We start from the raw sequence: 20,944 nt of genomic DNA, 5'->3' as shown, positions 1-20,944 counted from the left end.
AATGGGGTGTGTCTGACCACAGTTTGTCTGCCAATTCACATGCAAATGATACTTACCCTGAATGTTAAAGTGCAAGACAGATTTGGAAATCATTTTATCTTTCTGGACCTGTATAGAACAGATTGTTTTTGTTTGTCCAAAACCCATGGAATCTTGCGGCTTTATTCCAAAAGCAGGTGTTTTGAATTTCAACTACTTTAAACAAAACACCATTGATTCCTGGATCTCCCCCAATGTCCCAGGGCCTGGCCAAGGATTATAACTATATCTGTGTTTTCATATCATTTCTAAATCATTTTTTTCTTTCAAAATCAAAAGTAGATGCGACAAAGACCCAAGATGTACCACTCTTAAAAACGTTCCAGTCCAAGCAACACTTTGACCCATTATTTTATGTCCAAAAAACAAACAACTTTCTGTTCCTGCTACTACATTTCTCTTTCTATTTTGTATCATGTAAACAGAGTGAATTTTCCAAACAAAGAACATCCCAAGCTTCTTCTAATATCCAGCAATCCTCAGTGAAAAGTGGAGTGTGTGCGTGTGTTTGTGGGGGGGTTGTGCTTTGTGGACACTGACCACAGATTCATGCTCTACTGTAAATAGCCCATTAGCATTCACTATTTGGCTACAGACATTGAAAGTGGTCACTTAGACAAAGTAGTAAATAGTAGAATACTGTTGACCAAAGCAAACTTGTTACATAGATTATTTCATTTGAATTTTAAATCCTTCATTCCAACTCATGGCTGTACAGTACAAGCAAAATACATGTGCTGTCATTAACCCTGTGGTTTGTATGCACTTAAGTTTGATATCCATTAAAATACTGGAAGTCAAATATTTCCACAATTTTTCATCAGCCCTCTCGCATTCTATAATTTGATTCAGGTCAGTTGACAGTTTGTTTGCTGTGATGATGAAAATATCAATTACACAAAAATTCTCTGAAAAATTTGAGTCATTACACTTTGTAAACAAGAACCTCTTAACGTGCAAAGATGAAAAAGAGCAAACTATCCAATTTCATTATCATGGATCGTGCCATTATTCATCATCCACACACTGCTACCTTGCCTAAGGTTCCAGTAATCTCAATATACCATGATTTAATCTATCCAGATATTACTCATCATCATAAAGTTACTTCCTCTGGAGTATTGTTTTGCTCTCTTATTTCAAGGAAATAGTGAGATTGCATAGCGGAACATTATTACATTATTGTAATGCCATAACAGAAAACCATCTCGTTCAAAGTTGAGAAATTGTAATTATATTAAAAGTGTGTAGGGCTAGATATACAGTTAAATGAGTATATGTACATTAAAGAAATTGAAATATTTCATTTGTCTCAGCTATATACAGAAATTTGAACTTCGGCTGTATCGTGCCAGTGCATTCGTGTTAAATGAACAAAATAATTTTCCATTTGCTTCAGTCATAGAGTCAGTTATACAGTGAAAAATCCCACTCTACTTCATATTCAATTCAATTATAAAATGTGTTCACCATTTGTATGTGTGCAGAATGTAAGTTAACTGAATCATTGCTTTCAGAGTGCAGCATCAAGCAACAAGGGAAAACCATCACAAAGCAAATCAAGGATATATAAAATCAATACCAAAAAGACAAGAAAATAAAGAGAGCCTCTATAAACTGATTTTCTTTTTCTTTCCGGTCTCCAATATCTGCTTCTCATTCTCTGGGATCATTTGCATTTCTTTTTCCTTAATGCTATTTATTCTAGTTCCCCACTTTTTTATTTGCTCCACATCTGTTTATCTTTCTTAATGTATGCTTCTCTCTGGCCTGCCTGGCATCCTACTTTTCCATCAGTTTATTCCCACAACAACCAATGCTGCTGCTTGGATCCAAGAATCCGCAACAACTTTACCACATTACCCAAGTGATGTAGTAAGTACTTTATTAAAATATATATCTGAACAGAAATGACTTCATTTAGCAGAGTCTGCAGCAAAAAAAGCACTGCATGCACTTCAAGTAAATAGCTGACCTCAGCGTTCTGTCTCTGCATTTACTCGGCACAGAGAACATCTATTGTTCTGTTACATGCTGCTAACAAATGAGAATTATCTCTTAAATGGGCTGTCCAATTCTATAAGTTATCAATGAAGGTGAGAAATGGAAGGACGCAGTACATTTTAAATACTTAAATGTTTTGTAAGCTGAAAAATGTTGTATCTCTCAGGATAATCAAAGCAATATCAAAGTAGAGTCACAGCAATAATGCAACACATGCATTTGCTTTGGTGAAATGGGCTGAGATCTGGCAGATGATGTTTCATATTGAGAAGTGTGAAGTGATAACATTTTGGGAAGAAGAATAAAAAGTGGCAGGCATTATAAACTAAATGGTACAATTTTAAAGAGGGTGCAGGAACTGAGAGGCCCGAGGATTCACATACACAAATCTCTGACCATGACTGAACAAATTTATAGGGTTATTAAAAAAACTTGTGGGACACTTGACTTTGAGATTTTGGGCCCTATTTTACCATTTTGATTCTAAGTGCTGGGCGGACTTGAAGCTGGGAGTGTTTCAGATCCGACTTTTGGACCCGTTGTCAGGCACCCTCATGTGCTCTCTGCCCACAAAAATATCAGCGAGTCCAAATCGCGTTGCACAAGCCTGTGGGCGAGACTTATTGCGCCCGAAACCCTGCAGCTCCGATCAGCGCCTCCAACTGCGCATGCGCAGAGAAAAAAAGAGAATGCTGTTCCCCTGCCACATCGCTCCCAGGCCGGATGCCTTCCCCAACCCCCACAGAGATTGCCCCACCCCCCCCCCAATATTACTGACCCTCTTATTCCCCCAACCCCACCCCTCCCGCCACCCAGACCAATTGCAGGCCCCTTCCCTCTCCCGCCCACTGATCTCAGGCAGAGTGACACCCCCCTTTCCCCCTCAATTATCTCAGGCAGAGTGGCAGTAGACCCCCCCTTCCCCTCCACTGATCTCAGGCAGAGTGGCAGTGGACCCCTCCCTCCCCCGCCAACTGATCTCAAGCAGAGAGCTGTCGGACACTAGGCACCTATCTCCTCACTGATGGAATGCCTGAATCAGACTTAAGTGAAGCATGTTTGTTTCGCGCCAATTCCGGATGGGCAAAAGCAGTGGTAAAGAGGCAAGTACCGGTAAAGTTGGGCATGCAACCCATTAAGTCAATTTAAATGCATGCAAATGCATTTAAATGACCGTCGCACCCGCTTTGGGCGCAGTCCCGATCGTGGCCATTTTCGGGCCTTGGTAAAGGGGGAACCGGCACTGAGGTGGGCGCGGATCGCACTACTCGCCTCATGCCCGACTTTACCAAGTTTCCGTGCCCGAAAATGGGCGCAAGATGATGGTAAAATCGGGCCCATAGAGTATAAAAGCAAGGAAATTATGCCAGACACTTAGCAAACCGGACGGGAGATTTGTTTTTTACACATATAGTTGTGATCTGGAATGCACTCCCTGAAAGGGTAGCGGAAGCAGATGCAATAGTAAATTACAAAATGGAATTGGATATATACTTAAAAAATGAAAATTTGTAGAGAAGAGCAGGAATGGCAACTGGATAACTCTTTTAAAGACCAGGTTCAGGTATGTTGGGCCAGTTGCCTTCCTTCTGAGCTGTGAGATTCTATCATTCCATGCGTTCAAGACAAGAGTTCCACCTAGATGTAAGTTTCTAACTATATGCATTATCATTTATTTTTGGAATTAAGAATTAAGTGATGTCTTGAATTAAATTGTGTAAACAGCGATTTCTAAAGAAAGGCAAAGTACCTAAAGAAGGGAACTTAAATAAGGGAAATTAGGGACAGTAGTTAATCGATGAAGAGGCATACAAATTGGCCAGAAAAACAAGCAGACGTGAGGATTGGGAGTAGTTCAGAATTCAGCAAAGGAAAATAAAGGAGAAAGCTTATTATATACAAGAGTAAGCTTGCGGGGAACATAAAAACTAACTGTAAAAGCTTCTGTAGGTATGTGAAAAGAAACAGATTGGTGAAGATAAATGTAGGTCCTTTACAGTCAGAAACAGGGAAATTTATAATGGGGAAGATAGAAATGGCTGACCAGCTAAATATATTCTTTAGTTCTGTCTCCACAAAGGAGGAACGTATCAGAAATGTTAGTGAGAGGGAGGAACAGAAAGAAATCAGTATTAATGGGGAAATGGTGTTGGGAAAATTGATGGGATTGAAGGCCGATAAATCCCCAGGGCCTGATAATCTACATCCCAGCATATGTAAGGAGGTGACCCTGGAAATAATGGATACAGTAGTGGTGGTCACCTTCAAGGTTCTATAGACTCTGGAACAGTTCCTATAGATTAGAAATAGCTAATGTAACTCGACTTTTTAAAAAGGGAGATAGAGAGAAAACAAGTAATTATAGACCAATCAGCCTGACATCAATAGTGGAAAAAATGCTACAGTCCATTGTAAAAGATTCAATAGCAGAGCACTTAGAAAATAATGGCAGTATTGGATAGAGTCAGCATGGATTTATGAAAGGTAAATCATGCTTGGCAAAGCTACTGGAATTCTTTGAGGATGCAACTTGTAGAGTTGATGAGGGGGAGCCAGCGGATGTGGTTTATTTGGACTTTCAGAAGGCTTTTGACAAGGTCCCATGCAAGAGATTAGTATGTAAAATTAAAGCACATGGGTTTGGGGTAGTCTTTTGAGATGGATAGAATACTGGTTGGCTTTGACTATGTCAACTGACCTCTTTAATCTTTTCATTTAATTTCACCTCGTCCATCTGTTTCACTACTTCAAAGTTTTAATAATTGGATGAGCTCTTTGAATGTCTTTAATGTATTCAGCTAGTGACACAGGTTTTGTTGACACATTCATCCCATGGAATTCCATTATGAATGTTTGGTTGATTTCCAAACCCACTAATGGGTTCAGTTCAGTACAGGCTGTTTATACAGGTGTCAAAGGGACTGTGAGTTTTGTTATTTTGACAGTTTTATGACCTCTTAATTGGAAATATTATTAAAAGTGCTTTTTGAATGACTTTATTTTTACAGTTTTATGAGGTTCTAAAAGGATTATATTTTAAGTGTTTTTGAATGACTGTTTATCATGATGGTTTTTTGTGGTTCTAATACGCTTATGTTTGTGGAACTGTTTGTTTGACAGTTTTATGAGCAGTTCAAGGATTTCCAAATGCTATTCTAAGGCTTGTGAGCTCTGTACATAGTAAGAAAGGGGTGAGTGGATATGGAGCAGGTATGAATTGGGCATGCAAGAGGTGAGGACATGGGGGTGAGGGCTAGGGAGTCTCACACTTATCTACCAAACTGGAGCAAATGGAAGCATGCTTTTTAATCAGCTTTCACCACCCTTTCCTAGCTCCATTTCCACTTTGGGTCTGCTTTCCAATTCCCACATTGAAAATCTTGCCCTATGCCTCTATGAATATAGTCAAAAATTCTGAATGGCTTTTGTAAGAGCTTTGTTAACTTGTTCTGCCACCTTCAGAGATTTGTATATACATCTTGGTCCTTCTGCTCCTAGAACCCCCATAAAATTGGACAATTTAGCTAATGTTGTCTCTCCTCATTCTTTGTATCAAAATGTATTACTTCACATTTTTCTGTGTTGAAATGCACCCGATATGTCCTCCTGATGTCTATTATGAGTCTCCACACTATTTACTACATTGCCGAGTTTTGCACCATTTGCAAACATTGTAATTATGCCCTGTATACTTGATTCCAGCCATTACTATACATCAAAAATAGCAGTGATCCTCATGGGCGGCACGCTAGCACAGTGGTTAGCACTACTGCCTCACAGCGCCAAGGACCGGGTTCGATTCCCAGCTTGGGTCATTGTCTGTGTGGAGTTTGCACATTTTCTGTGTGGGTGCTCCCACAATCTGAAAGACATGCTGGTTCGGAGCATTGACCCAAACAGGTGCTGGAGTGTGGCGACTAGGGGAATTTCATAGTAACTTCATTGCAGTGTTAATGTAAGCCTCACTTGTGACTAATAAATACATTTTACCAACCGCTGACTAACACCACTGCATATTTCTCTCTGGTCTGGAAAACAACTATTCACCACTGTTCTCTACCTTCTCTCCCTTATCCAATTGTGTGGCCACACTGCTACTACCTGTTCAACGCCATGGGCTTTAATTTTGTTGACAAGACTATTATGTTGTAGATGATCGAAGAATGCCTTTTGGAAGTCCACATGCACGACATCAACAGCAACTTTACTTCATCACTGACATTTCTTTCAAGTTCTGGTAGTTAATTTATAAATAAACACATGCGTCTTCAAACTCCACAGTTCAATTTTCATAACAGAACAGAAGTACCTGGTGAGCTCTTCTTTGACCTTCATAGGTTCACTAGGATAGAACTTCACTCTAAAGCACATGGTATATGGAGGCTGAGCTGCAATATTACAAAGAAACAAGTGAAAGCAGTAGAAAATAGATAAATCGCTTTGCATGTCTGGATATAAACTGACATTTATTCAAAATGTTCTTAGCCAAACATTACCCCATGCGATTATGAGCTCTGTAATTTCATATCATTGCTGTGGACAAGAAAGCTCATTGATAAAAATGGGATAAAGATGCATGAAAAGGCAGCTTCAAAGCAGGGTGCATGTCAGTAAAGAAAATATACATAACATGTTACTTCTCATGATACTAAGCAGCTGCATTACATATCATTTGTAAACATTAAGCCACATTTTTCAATGCAAATTTTAGTTTTGTGTTTCTCCCCTTGACTAACAATATGTTCAATTCTGATAACCTGCTGTAAATCATTGATACCTTATACATCTGTCTATAGAAGGTCAGCCACACATTGGACAACTTTCCATCAAAAAAGGCCCAGAAAGAAATCTCTAACCCATTGATCAGACACATCCACCAACATTGCACAGAAATGAAGCAGAGCATAGCGAGCTGCTGGACACTGGAAGACAGAATTGAGAGATCTGGAGCCCAGAAGAGAGCATCTACAGAGTAAGCCCCACCAAAAGATCAGTAGGAGACAAAGAGGCTGAAAACGGTGCAACAATACTGTGCCTTTAAGAAGTGTACTTGTGGCATGTTTCTTGTGAAAGGAATGTTTTAAACTTCAACTCTGTTTAAACAGTGCCGAATCGTCTACAACTGACAGCCCACGTGCTGAGCCTGCAAAAGAATAATTGCTCCTATTTACTGGAGTGTCTGTTTTAATCTGAGTTAATGCAGTTTTGTTATTGTTGCGTAGTCCCCTGGGTTTTCAGACTTGGCTTAATTAGGGTGACTGGCGAGAAGAACATCATGTGAATGGGAGGAGCTAGGTTTACAGGGAGACAAGTAGGCAGATGCTGTTTGGATTTGTACAAGAGCAGTAGTTCTTTTTGAAGTCTGAGACCTGCGAGAAGAGGTATCTGTCGCCAGAGATCTGCAAAAGCCAAGAGGCATTTTCTCCCTCTCTCTCTATACAGAGTTCTGCTGTGTGAAGACAGGTCTTTCTCTGGAGGCTGCGGTTTGAGAGTCAGACGACAGGTGTCTCTCTGTATCTCTGTCCACAGATGTTAAAAGGCTGGAGGACTAGCAACTCACGTAAGCCTGTTTGTTTTGCTAACTGATTCTGAAGAGGAATTTATATCTGTAGGGATATTGCTTAAATTGAGCTAATAGAGATAGCTAGCAGTTAAGAATTATATCTTGTCCTGTTTAAGTATTTCAACTGGTAAATGTTATGCTAATTCTTTTTGTTATAGTTATTTTTTAAATGAAGTTTGTTTTAATAAAAACTTTCGAATGGGTCAATAGAATCACACCTGGAGCAAAAGACTTTATGCTCACACTAATGCTAAAATCAAAAATAGTTGGGGTCGAGGCTAACTTCATAATATACCTTGAGTTTCTGATCTGGTCCCCAACAATGGGACATGGTACGCCCAGAATATAAGAAAATGGAAATTAGCCAGACAGAAAAAGTGAAATGTGCATCTGAAAGAGCTACTGGAAGATCGAGTACAAAGTAGTCAAGACAGTTATCTCAGAGTAAGACCTGGGGTAGCCACTCACCACAATGAGCTACGTACCATCCACAAACTAGATGGTCTCCATAATTTCAACTCCCAAACAGTGACCTAAAATCTCTGACCTTGAATGCAAGATTATGCAATAATAATGCAAGGCTCTGAATATGTAAATGAAATACCATTATTATGGCAATTAAAACATATGAAGATTTTTAGCAATTGTCTGAAGTATCAGTGGTGATTAAATGTAAATAATTGATGTTACAGAGCAGCGGTCAATACTGAAGAGGGCTGCAATAAATTATAGGAGGACATTAGGAAACTGGCTGAATGGGCAAATAGTTAGCAAATGAAGTTCAACGCAGATAAATGTACGGTAGTATTTTAGTTAGGAAAACAAGGGGCCAATTAATACTCGGAAGGTTCTGGTCTATGTGAACTAGAGGAACAAAAAGTTCTTGGGAGTACAAAGATGATAATCATTAAAAGTTGCACCACATACCAGCAAGGCCATAAAAATTTACAAACCAAACACTAGGTTTTATTTCTTGTCAATACAAGTGTCCCCCACCCTCCAGGTTGAGCACAAGGCCTTGGAGGGAATACTAGGACAATGCCTGCATCTGAAATTAGAGCTCAGGATGCAGTCGAGTGACCAAGCCATGTGGGACAAGGGTGGTGTAGGGTCTTCTCCAGCCAGCATCAAAGTGGCGGCCACATTGGGCTTTGAGAGGCAGCTTGAGACGATGAATGGCCAAACAGTGGTCCTTAAGATACAGAAGCTAACCATCAAGTCTCTCTCTTTGATATGCAGTGAGGAGAACATCAGAAACATGAAACCTGGTGAACTCACTATCATTCTTCTCCCTCATAGGCAGGAGAGGCGATGTCAACAGAGGCGCCTGGCATGCCAAAGTTAGGAGCAGAACCTTGAAGAGGAAGGGGTGGCAGAGCCTGCTCCACAAGAATAATATGAACCCCAGAGAGCCATCATTCAAAGGTGCCTCACTTGACCCAGGATCTACAGATAGTGCCTAACATATCTGCAGCTGTCCGAGGACTAGTGTTACTGAAGACTACGCAGGTCCAGGGAAATAGTCGGTCACATCTACCAATTTGTGCAGGATTTGGTGCCATGGAGACTTGGAAGTCATCCACTACCATTGTCACTTAAAGTTACAGCAGTGCTCAATTTTTATGCCAGTTGCTCATGTAGGATTTCTCAAGCCTCCGCACACAACTGTATAGAATCCCTACAGTACACAAGGAGTCCATTCTGCCCATGGAGTCTGTACCACAATCCCATCCAGGCCCTACTCCTGCAACCCCACACATTAACCCTGCTAATCCCCCGACACTAAGGGGCAATTTATCATGGTCAATCAACCTAACCTGCACATCTATGGACTATGGGAGGAAACCAGAGCACCCAGAGGAAACCCACGCAGACACGGGGAGAAAGTGCAAACTCCACACAGACAGTGATCCAAGGACAGAATTGAACCTGGGTCCCTGGAGCTAAGAGACAGCAGTGCTAACCACTGAGCCACCGTGCCGCCCCAATGTATGTAGGAGGTCAGACGCAATCTTTGCAAAGGCACACAACTTTGTCCATTTTAACAGGGATCAGACAAGCCAGGGTGCTTTACGTAAATCTTTGATTTTCCACAGGTGCAGGGAGCCACCGCCAGCATCCATATGGCACTGAGATCTCCAGAGCATCAAGAAGTAAACTACATGTGTAGCTTCCACTTGCTCAATATTCAGCTGGTCTGTGACCTCATGAAAAGCACCCTCCAGATGTATGCTTGATTCCCAGGAATTGTGCTCAACTCCTACATTCTGAGCTGCTCTCCGATCCCTAACATGTTTCAGGATCCACAGAGGCTGCAGGGTTGGCTCCTTGGGACAAAGGCTACCCAGTGAGGATGTGTTTGATGACCCCTGTGCGGAGATCACAGAGTGCAGCTGAGACAAGATACAATGAGGCTCATGCTGCAACTCGCAGTTTGGTGGAACAGACCATAGTGATGCTGAAGATGGGGTTCTGGTACCTGGGCTGTTCTGCTGGAGCCATGGATTGCAATCTGAAGAGGACGCCACGCATTGTGATTGCTTGCTGTAATCTGCACAACCTGGCACTGCATCGGGAGGAAGAATTGCCCGAGGAGATGGAGGAGAGGCACATTTTCTCTGATGAAGAGGACATTGAAGAGACTGAGGTTGAGGAGGTGCTCGAGGGAGAGGATGTTGACCATGAGGCAATGCTCATGCCCAGATAAGGCAGATGTGATTGGGATGCAGTCATTGCCACTAGACTTATGGACGGTGATGAAATGATCCAGTGAGGACATCCCATTATCTTCACATGGCCTCTGTGAACATTGCTCTCCTGTCGGACTGATGGCAGCAGACACTCTGTGATAAGGCTCCTGTCATGGTGACTCAGCAATTGGCCATACATTGCAGGAGGATGATGTTGACTTACAATAGGAACAGGGGCATATATCCTCACAGAGCTTCTGTGAGTGTTTGCCTCCCGTCTGGCTGTTGGCAGCCCGCTTGCTCCCAACGACTAGGGTCATATCATGGCGACACAGTGGGGAAAGTTTTACCTCTCCTGATCTTACATCCTTCTTTGTATCCTTGAGGTTCAGTGTCACGGGAGGCTCAGGCATATGGGATAGGGAACTATCCACAGCTCAAAGGTACAGAGAGCACACATTGACAATGAGTGGAATGAGTGAAACTCACCCTTTACATTGTGGAGCCATCCTCATTCCTGATGAGAAATAGACATGACTGGTATGTTCAGTCACTGTGAAGGGACACCACCAATGTGCTGGAAACAAAACACATGGAGGAAGCCCTGGACTGAGCGCCTGCCTTTTTCTGGTGCAGGAACCCAGTTTTCAGGTTGGGACTCCAGGAACAAAGCTGATCAGAATAAGGAGCTACAGAAAGGGTGTAATTAATGAGTTATTATTAAGGTGAATGTTATGTACAAGTGCTTAATATCCATGCCCACACTGTTCAACTGGAGCCTCTTAACATTTCTAACCGTGCTGTTATGTCTTGGTGCATCCCCACATCCACAGCGGAGGTGGAGGCAGTCTGCTCTCTGGCATACCCTGATGGCCTTGGCAGGCATGCTCTGGAGGGTTGAGGATTGAGACCTGGGGGGGGGGGGGGGGGGGGGGGGGCCTGACTTCCTTCTGGGTCCTTCTGGGTCCTTCTGGGTCCTTCTGTGCAGCAGTGCCACCCTCCTGTAGTGCTGAAGTGGTCACAGAAGGAGGGGATTCAGATGGGTAAGACACTCCCAAAGTCACCTGGGTGGATGGTCCTGGGGTATGCACCAGCTGATCCTCCTACCTACGGGTGCCCGAGGGCCCCTGGCTTCCTCCTTGAGATAGAGGGGCAGCTGGAGTGAGCTCAAAATGCCCCACCATGTTCTGGCATTGATACTGATGGATCCCAGCAAGTGCCTGCACTAGGGAGTGCAAGTCCTGCACCATGGAATGCAGGATTAAAGTCTTGCACCAAGGTCTCCATGGCGGCCACCACCCTGGCTGTGTTGACCTTGTTGCACTGGGGTATCGGCACAATCACCTCAGACAGAAGGCGGATGGACTCCTCCATGCAGCCTTTCAATCCAAGGAGTGTACCAGACATCCTTTCCTGATTTTCCCGAGCTTACCTCTGGAGCTCCAGCAATTGAGACATGACCAAATCCAGAGGTTCGTCACCTGACTGGGCTTCAGCACATTCCTGGCCTCCAGCAATCTGCCAAATGCTAGCACCATGGGATATCCCTGCCTTCACCTGTCGTGGATGTGCAATCCATGACAGATGCAATGTGCAATGTGCTCACCAGATTGTGACTCTGAGGCTGCTCTAAAACCAAGTCCCAATGAGATGAGTCTTTGCGATGGTGGAGGGTGTGGGTGAGCATTGTGGCACGTCTGTGAATTCCTCTCTTGCACTGCTCTTGGAACTGGAGTTGAGGGGCAGCACAGTGACTAGCACTGCTGCCTCACAGTGCCAGGGACCCGGGTTCGATTCCCGGGCTTTGGCCACTGTCTGTGCGGAGTCTGTATGTTCTCCCCATGTCTGCGTGGGTTTCCTCCGAGTACTCCGGTTTCCTCCCACAGTCTGAAAGATGTGTTGGAAATGCTAAATTTTCCCTCAGTGTACTCAAACAGGCGTCAGAGTGTGGCAACTAGGGCATTGTGACACTAATAAATAAATTTTAAACTTTAAAATGTTAAAACTTTAAACTGAGGATCTGGCTGGAGGACTCCCTGGGCTGCTTCCCAGATGTGCCTGTAACAGAAAGGAGAAGTCATTAGTGCAGGACAGGGGCCTTTAAAAACAGGAGAGAGGACTCAGAGCATTGTTGTCTGATTGATGTTGCAGTGCTGGATCCTCATTTGGCTTATCAGCACCGACCTCACCATCAGCACAGGAGCAGTCAACATCCTCCCCGGCCAGCTGGATATCTATGACTTCAAGAGTCCATGTGGACCTTCAGCTCTGGCATCCCTTCGCCAGTCTCTGATCTCTCTCCCTCTTATTGTGAGCCAACGTTTCCTGCATGAAAACAGATGGCGAGAGTGTAAGCCAGACGGGTGTCATGACAGTTGATAAGGATGCCTGGTACAAGTGGATGGAGCAGCGACGTGATGAGGACAGAACCCATAGGGGAGATGAAGATGTATGAGAGAGCGAGTGGTGGTGTCCCTTGAGCTGGCAGGGAATGGGATCGCTGTGAATCTGTTATGGATCTTCAACATGTGAGCTGAGAGTGATGAGAAGAGTGGCCTACCCTGGAAAAACAGAGGAGATCATTCATCCTCTTTCTGCACTGGATAGCTGTCCTCTTCTGCAAGGCATTAGTGCTGACCACCTCTGCCACTGCCTCCCATACTGGGTTGATGACCTTGTTGGCTGGTTTTCTTTCTGTGTGCGAGTAGAGGACATCATGCCAGGCTTCTACTGCATCCAGGAGTCTCTCCTGGTAAGTGCCCATGAACTTGGGAGTGGATTTCTCAGCAGCCATCACTTCCTGGTGACCTGCAAAGTGTTGCTGGTGTGTGCTGGATTGTCTTTAGATGACATGCCCTGATGAATGCAGCACCAAGGTGAATACAAGGTGGGCAAATTAAAGGCTGCCCCACCAACAACATATCACGGAATGCTTGCATGAAAGTTTTTGGCACTAATTGCCACACTATATGGCCATTGCCGATGGTGAGCTCGATGCCCCTTTTCCTGCCCACCATCAACCTTTGTCAATTTCCACGAAAGTCTCGCCTGGGTGCCTTTTGCTTGAAAGAAGACTGAGGCATTACCTAAATAGAGGTCTTTAAAATTGTGCAAGGTTTTGAGAAGAGTGGATACAAAGAGAATACTTCCTAACGTGGGAAGAGCATAAGAGCATAATATAAGATAGTCATCAAAAAATCCATTACAGAATTCAGAAGAAACGTCTTTATCCAAAGAGTGATAAGAATGTGGAATTTACACCATCGTGATTGAAGTGAATAGCATAGATGAATTTAAGGGAAAGCTAGACAAGCTTTTGAGGAAGAAGGGAGTAGATGGTTACAATGTTAGATTTTGATAAGCAATAAGAAGGATGAGTGGAGCATAAGAAACACCATGGACTGGTTGGGCCGAATAGCCTGTTACTGTGCCAAATTCCTTTGTAAGAATCACCATTTAAGTCACATACCTCAGGCCTGCCAGAATATATGGAACCGTATCCCTGTTGGATTTTATATTGTTCTCAGACCAACTAGTCAAACTACTTTTCCTTATCCTTCAGTGATTAGTAAATTTGAGCACCCATGAGAAGGTAAGCAACCTGGTCTAATATGTTAATTGTACAGCCTCCTCAACATCCAATACCAGAGAGGAAATGTTTGTTCATTCTGAGCCAAAATAAGCTGCCTGTCATGTTGGCAAAGACAAAAATAAAGGCATCCAGAGCCCAAACCTGAAGTAGAGATGATTGAGCGTATGTTAGGAAGGAATTGTAAAATTGCCAAACAGAGAAGATTTTGTTCATAATCTATGTTTAATTTCAGTATTAATGTTCATGAGAAGTAAATATTATATATAATTTATTTTTTATTTTTAAATGGTAATGCCTAGATTACTTATAAGAGCACAATGATTAAATTTTAACTGAAAATAATCTGGTCTAAGGCTACTGTATCTGATGTATAATAAATTACTTCTTTAATTAATTGAGTGCAATTTTTCATTAAACAGGCTGCTAACAGTGCAAGACCAAGTAAAACGGTAATGCTTTAAAGTATCATGCTAGCGTCCAAAATACAAGGAAATAACACGGTGCAGATTTCACTAGCACACCCACCTGACAAAAGGCAACTCTGGTCTCACTTCTTGGTTCTTGTAGAGCACACAAATGGTGAAGAAGCAAGTTCAAGATAATATTAATTATTAAAATCACAACACAAATAATCTACTCGCTGTTTAGTGCTTCCCGTACCTTTGTACTTCTTCCATGTTTAGTATTTTACTATCAATTTGAATTTAGGCTTTTTCCTACGAACAGTTGTAAACTAGACATTACCATTTCATTGAAACAACTTGTCCTTAGCACATCCACACTTCTGAAAAAGGAAATACTAAACCATAGTCCATCTAAACAGGTTCCAAAATATATACCCAACACTAACTGTAAAAGGAAATGTAAAGTTGCACATTTGGGCACTTTTCATATTCTCTTAAGTGATCACTAGGGATGAGAAGAAAAAAAATCTAATGCTGGAAATCTGAAAAGTCAACAGAAAATGCTAGAACTCTACACCAATTGATAAGAAAGATTGTTTTGTGCATAACATTCATTAGATCTCCAATGAAAGGTGAAATTTGAAACATAGAATCATCATAGAAACCCTCCAGTACAGAAAGAGGCCATTCGGCCCATCAAGTCTGCACTGACCACAATCCCACCCAGGACCTACCCCCATATCCCACCCAGGCCCTACCCCCATATCCCAACATTGGTTATCAGCACACATGAGGACGGCCTCAACCGGGATCTTGGGTTCATGTCACACTATCTGTAACCCCCACGACTTGCCTGGGCTTGCAAAATCTCACTAACTGTCCCGGCTGGAGACAATACACATCTCTTTAACCTATGCTTAACCCCCTCTCCACTCACATTGTCTGTATCTTTAAGACTTGATTACCTGTAAAGGCTTGCATTCCAACTATTATTTTGTAAATTGAATTTGTGTCTTTATATGCCCTGTTTGTGAACAGAACTCCCACTCACCTGATGAAGGAGCAGCACTCCGAAAGCTTGTGGCTTGTGCTACCAAATAAACCTGTTGGACTTTAACCTGGTGTTGTGAGACTTCTTACTGTGTTTACCCCAGTCCAACACCGGCATCTCCACATCGTTGGTAAATGAGACAGGTTTCAGAAGGGTATCCCATTTTGATGAATAGTTCTATAGCCAAAGACTTCCTAAAACTGGGTGGAGTGAGTGCGAGTTGCAACTGTGCATGCGCATCTGTTTCAGAGCTGCACACGCACACTCATCGGTTGTATCTGGACATGTGCTGAGACTTTAGGGAGCAGACTGCAGAGGAAATGGAGGCTGGGGCCTGTCACAAAGCACATCGCTCAGCCTCAAGTCCGAATCATCCCCGATGTCTGCCCGTCTTTCCTGAAGCCTGAAAATTGCCTAGCCTGGAGCCTAAATCACAGCAGTGCATCTGAAGCCACAAATCACTACTGAGATTAAAGCAGCAATCAATCCACATTCAGCTCATGTATAACACTACAAATCGCAAGCAAACAACTCAGCAGCTGCACTAATGACTAATATAGATTACTGTTGGGTTTAACCTACAAGTACTAGAACACACAAAACATTAAAGCAGCAAAAAAATCCACAATTTAAGCACAAGAATTGATTTCCAGCAACATTACTGTGAATTAATGAATTAGTATTGAAGTTATCTTTAAAACAAAGCAGAGCCAAAGGTCCAAGCAGCACGCAACTTCAGAGACCAACAAAACCACAGCAACTCCAGGCTCATGGCAAAGCACAGACAAAGCAGGCAGCAATGACCTCAGAGGTCACTTCCAGTGTGGGAGAAGGGTGCAGCACGCAGTCTCTCAGACAGGTACCCATACTTCAGCGACAAGCAGGGAGGTCCAGGGACAGCTAACAATGGCGGACAAGCTGCCTGTCATCTCTGTGGGTTTCTCTCATGGCGCCCAGTCGAGGACAGCAGCTGCTCCACCTCCCTGCCAATCACTGCACCAACTGAAGAGTACCCAGCCATGTCTATGAGTGCACCCTCTCAGGCAGAGACTACTCGGACCCTGCCAGCCAGAGGACAACCGCCAAGGTCATCTACACCAACAAGATACTAAAGTCAGTAATCTGCCTATAATGCTTCTGTCAGCGAAGGGGAATTGGGGGGCAACCAAGACATAGCACCCGCAGAGGCAAGCTTAACACACAGTGAGCACAACAATGAGTTTGCACAGGTGGCATTTGCTCTTTTGCAATTATCATATGTTCAAATCAGTTCTTATTTTAAATTCTTTCCACTTAAATATCAAAAAGAGAATTGAGTTCTTTGCTCGCAAGCGGTTGTCCTCTGTCATTTGTGCCTGAAATGTTTTGGAAGGAGGCAGTGTCTTTGATCTCAAATGGAAGAAAGTCTTTGCAGCAGCCGAGCTGAAGAAGCACTGAATTAAGGCCTCCCTGAGCATTCCTCATTTCAGCCTCTTCGTCCTTGCCATTTGCCTGTCCAAGCTCCACATCTGAGTCTTCATTGGATTCCTCTTCTGAGGCCTACTGCTCCAATGGTTCCCCTCTTAAGAGTCAGCAAGATTATGCAGAGCACTGCAGACAACAACAATGAGCGACACTCGCTCTGGCAGACATTGCAGGGTGTGCCCGGACTGGTCCAGACATCTGAACCTAATTTTTAACAGACCTACTGTGGTGAACCATCGTTGGTTACCACTGTGGGGTTGTTATAATGTTGTTGTTGGGCTAGGGTGTTTACACTGTGGGATTAATACACCTGTGGTGGTTGCTGTTGTGGCACATCCCAATCGGGCCCCGCCTCCTGGGAGAGGTATAAGACCCTCTGCTCAGGCGGGACCCCTCCAGTCTGGAATGGTGTACTCGTGTTTAAATAGTTCCATTGTTAGACAATAAAAGCCTTCAATTACAGAAGCCTTGTGTCTCGTGCTCGATTGTCGTGCATCAATTTTATTGTCTAACACGAAACTCTCGACAGAGAGTATGGAACAAATGCTAAAGCCAGAGCGTCTGACGCTGGATCCACGTGCGGTCGGCGCCTCTAACACCTTCGACCACTGGCTGAAGTGTTTCGAGGACTACCTGGCAGCCTCTGCAGCAGTCACCACGGATAACGACAGGCTCCAGGTCCTCCATGCGAGGGTAAGCGACACTGTCTACCTCGCGATTCGTGCGGCCACCACTTACCCGAGGGCCCTCGAGCTTTTGAAAAAGCGCTACACGAGACCTCCCAACGAGATCCACGCTCGTTACCTCCTCGCTACACGACGTCGGCAGTCGGGCGAAACCATGGAGGATTACGCCAATGAGCTCTTGCAGCTTGCCAGGGGCTGCGACTGCAAAGCTGTGTCGGCTGAGCAGTACATGTACGACCTCGCCCGAGATGCGTTTGTGGCAGGGGTAGGGTCTTCGTACATCCGGCTCAAGCTGTTGGAGAAGGGGAATCTCAACCTGACCCAAGCTATGGAGATGGCTGAAATGCTGGAGGCGGCGTCGAAGAGCTTGGCCCTGTATCCGGAGGACCACGTGGAGACAACGTAGCAGGAGCAGTCACAAATCCCTCCTCGCCCCACGGGCTCGCGCTCCCATATCGACCCGACGACGGCGGCAGCCCCAGGCGGCCCGCGGTGCTATTTCTGCGGAGGAGCCAAGCATCCACGGCAAAAGTGTCCTGCTAAAGCGGTGGTCTGTAATCAATGCGGTAAAAAGGGGCACTACGCGAAAGTCTGCAGATCGAAGCCCAAGAACGGCAGTGCAGCCTGTGACCCTCCAGAACGGAGATCATCTCCATCGACGTCGCAGTACCCACGAGGTCCGTCCACGTGCGAGCCCAGGACGACGCCATTGTGGTTGGCGGAGTCGGAGGAGGATGACCACCAGGAGTCGCTACGCTTGGCGCCCTCAACCATGTGCGATTCATGGGGGCGGCCATCTTGGTCGACGACGACCAGGAGCGAACAGCAGGGGTCCTCAGCATCAACCTCGGCTGCCTGCAGTGACGTCCAAGGGCCAACGGTGGCGTCGATCACCCTGGACCAGGCTAAGCACCACAGGTTTGACTGTTCAATGATGAACATTAAGGTAAATGGTCGTACTGTTTATTGTCTGTTTGACAGCGGGAGCACTGAGAGCTTTATTCACCCTGACACTGCAAAGAGGTGTGGACTCCGGGTTCTACCTGCCAAACAGACAATTTCTATGGCATCACGGTCCCGGTCTGTACCGATCCAAGGACGTTGTGTGGTAACTCTGAAAGTGCAGGGCACAATTTACGAGCGATACAGGCTCCTTGTGTTGCCGCATCTTTGCGCGCCAATTCTCCTCGGACTAAACTTTATGGTCCACATGAAGAGTGTGATCCTACAGTACGGTGGGCCACTCCCTTCGCTGACAGTAGGGGATCATCCGCAGCCTCCAAATTGTCCAAAGCGCCCCGCATGCAATCTTTCCACACTAAAGATCACCACACCCTCTTTATTTAAGAATCTGGTACCAGGCTGCAAGCCCATCGCTACTAAAAGTAGGTGTTACAGTGCTGAAGATCGGATCTTCATCAGATCTGAGGTTCAGCGGCTCCTCAAAGAAGGGATCATACAGCCCAGCGTTAGTCCGTGGAGAGCACAGGTCGTGGTGGTTAAGAGCGGGAACAAACCCCGGATGGTCATTGACTACAGTCAGACCATTAATCGATATACGCAGCTGGATGCGTATCCTCTCCCGCGCATATCTGATATGGTCAATCAGATTGCGCAGTACCGGGTGTTCTCCACCATAGACCTTAAGTCCACCTACCACCAACTCCCCATCCGCCCAGAGGACCGACATTACACGGCTTTTGAGGTGGATGGTCGTCTGTATCAGTTTCTTAGGGTTCCATTTGGTGTCACCAATGGGGTCTCGGTCTTCCAGCGTGCTATGGACCGAATGGTGGACCAGAACGGGCTGCGGGCTACCTTCCCGTACCTGGATAATGTCACCATCTGCGGCCATGATCAGCAGGACCATGACACAAATCTCCAGAACTTTTTGCGCACTGCATCTCGCCTGAATCTGACCTACAACAGGGAGAAGTGTGTATTCCGTACGCGCCGGTTAGCCATCCTGGGATACGTAGTGGAAAACGGGGTCATTGGCCCCGATCCCGACCGTATGCGCCCCCTTGCTGAACTTCCTTTGCCCGCTAGCGCAAAAGCACTGAGGAGATGCCTAGGCTTCTTCTCCTATTATGCGCAGTGGGTCCCCAACTACGCGGACAAAGCCCGTCCGCTTATTAAGTCCACGACTTTTCCACTCACGCCAGAGGCCCAATTGGCCTTCAAGGCATTGAAAAGCGACATTGCGAAAGCCACGATGCACGCGGTGGATGAATCCATCCCTTTTCAGGTGGAAAGTGATGCATCTGATTTCGCCCTGGCCGCCACACTAAACCAGGCAGGCAGGCCCGTTGCGTTTTTTTCCCGCACCCTTCAAGGTCCCGAAATTCGGCATTCCGCGGTGGAAAAGGAGGCCCAGGCTATTGTGGAGGCCGTCAGACACTGGCGCCATTACCTGGCGGGGAAGCGGTTCACCCTGATCATGGACCAGCGGTCCGTGGCGTTTATGTTCAATAATACGCAGAGGGGCAAGATCAAGAATGACAAGATCTTGCGGTGGAGAATTGAGCTCTCCACCTATAATTACGATATTATGTATCGTCCAGGGAAACTCAATGAGCCCTCGGATGCCCGCTCGTGCGGAACATGCGCTACTATGCAGGAGGACCGCTTGAACGCCCTCCATAATGACCTGTGCCATCCTGGGGTCACTCGGCTCTACCACTTCATCAAAGCCCGCAATCTGCCTTACTCGGTGGAGGATGTCAGGTCAGTGACAAGGAGCTGTCGGATTTGCGCGGAATGCAAACCGCACTTTTACCGACCTGACCGGGCACATTTGGTCAAGGCCACTCGCCCCTTCGAGAGGCTGAGTGTGGATTTTAAGGGCCCCCTTCCCTCAACAGACCGGAACGTGTACTTTCTTAACATCATAGACGAGTACTCCCGGTTCCCGTTTGTTGTCCCCTGTGCGGACACGTCGACTGCCACGGTGACCAAGGCATTCCGTGATCTTTTTACCCTGTTCGGGTACCCCTGCTATATACATAGCGACAGAGGCTCGTCGTTCATGAGTAACGACTTGAGGCAATTCCTGCTCTCATACGGGATTGCCTCTAGTAGAACCACGAGTTACAACCCTAGGGGCAACGGACAGGTGGAGAGAGAGAATGCTACAGTCTGGAAGGCTGTCCTATTGGCGCTGAAGTCCAAAGGCCTTCCAGTCTCCCATTGGCAGGAGGTCCTCCCAAATGCGCTTCACTCCATTCGCTCCCTCCTGTGTACAGCAACCAATGCTACTCCCCACGAGAGGATGTTCTCATTCCCTCGGAAGTCGTCCTCGGGGATATCTTTACCAGCCTGGTTGACGTACCCAGGACCCGTCCTTCTGCGGCGACATGTAAGGGCCCGCAAGTCCGACCCCTTGGTCGAACCGGTCCACCTCCTCCACGCCAACCCTCAGTATGCCTATGTGGCATATCCTGACGGGCGA

The 20,944-nt window shown here is 45.3% G+C and overlaps 1 protein-coding gene across 1 annotated transcript in view; it reads right to left on the bottom strand.

The window, feature by feature from the left end:
- frmd3 (FERM domain containing 3) overlaps positions 1-20,944 on the bottom strand; it is a 202,122-nt gene that overhangs the window by 74,344 nt on the left and 106,834 nt on the right. Inside the window, exon 4 of the mRNA XM_078215399.1 lies at positions 6,353-6,431. Within this exon, the coding sequence (XP_078071525.1) occupies positions 6,353-6,431 (79 nt within the window). The remainder of the gene's footprint in view (positions 1-6,352; positions 6,432-20,944) is intronic.

The sequence above is a fragment of the Mustelus asterias genome, chromosome 6 (genome assembly GCF_964213995.1).
Source record: "Mustelus asterias chromosome 6, sMusAst1.hap1.1, whole genome shotgun sequence".
NCBI classification, from domain to species: Eukaryota; Metazoa; Chordata; class Chondrichthyes; order Carcharhiniformes; family Triakidae; genus Mustelus; species Mustelus asterias.
This window is presented reverse-complemented; position numbering and strand designations above follow the sequence as displayed.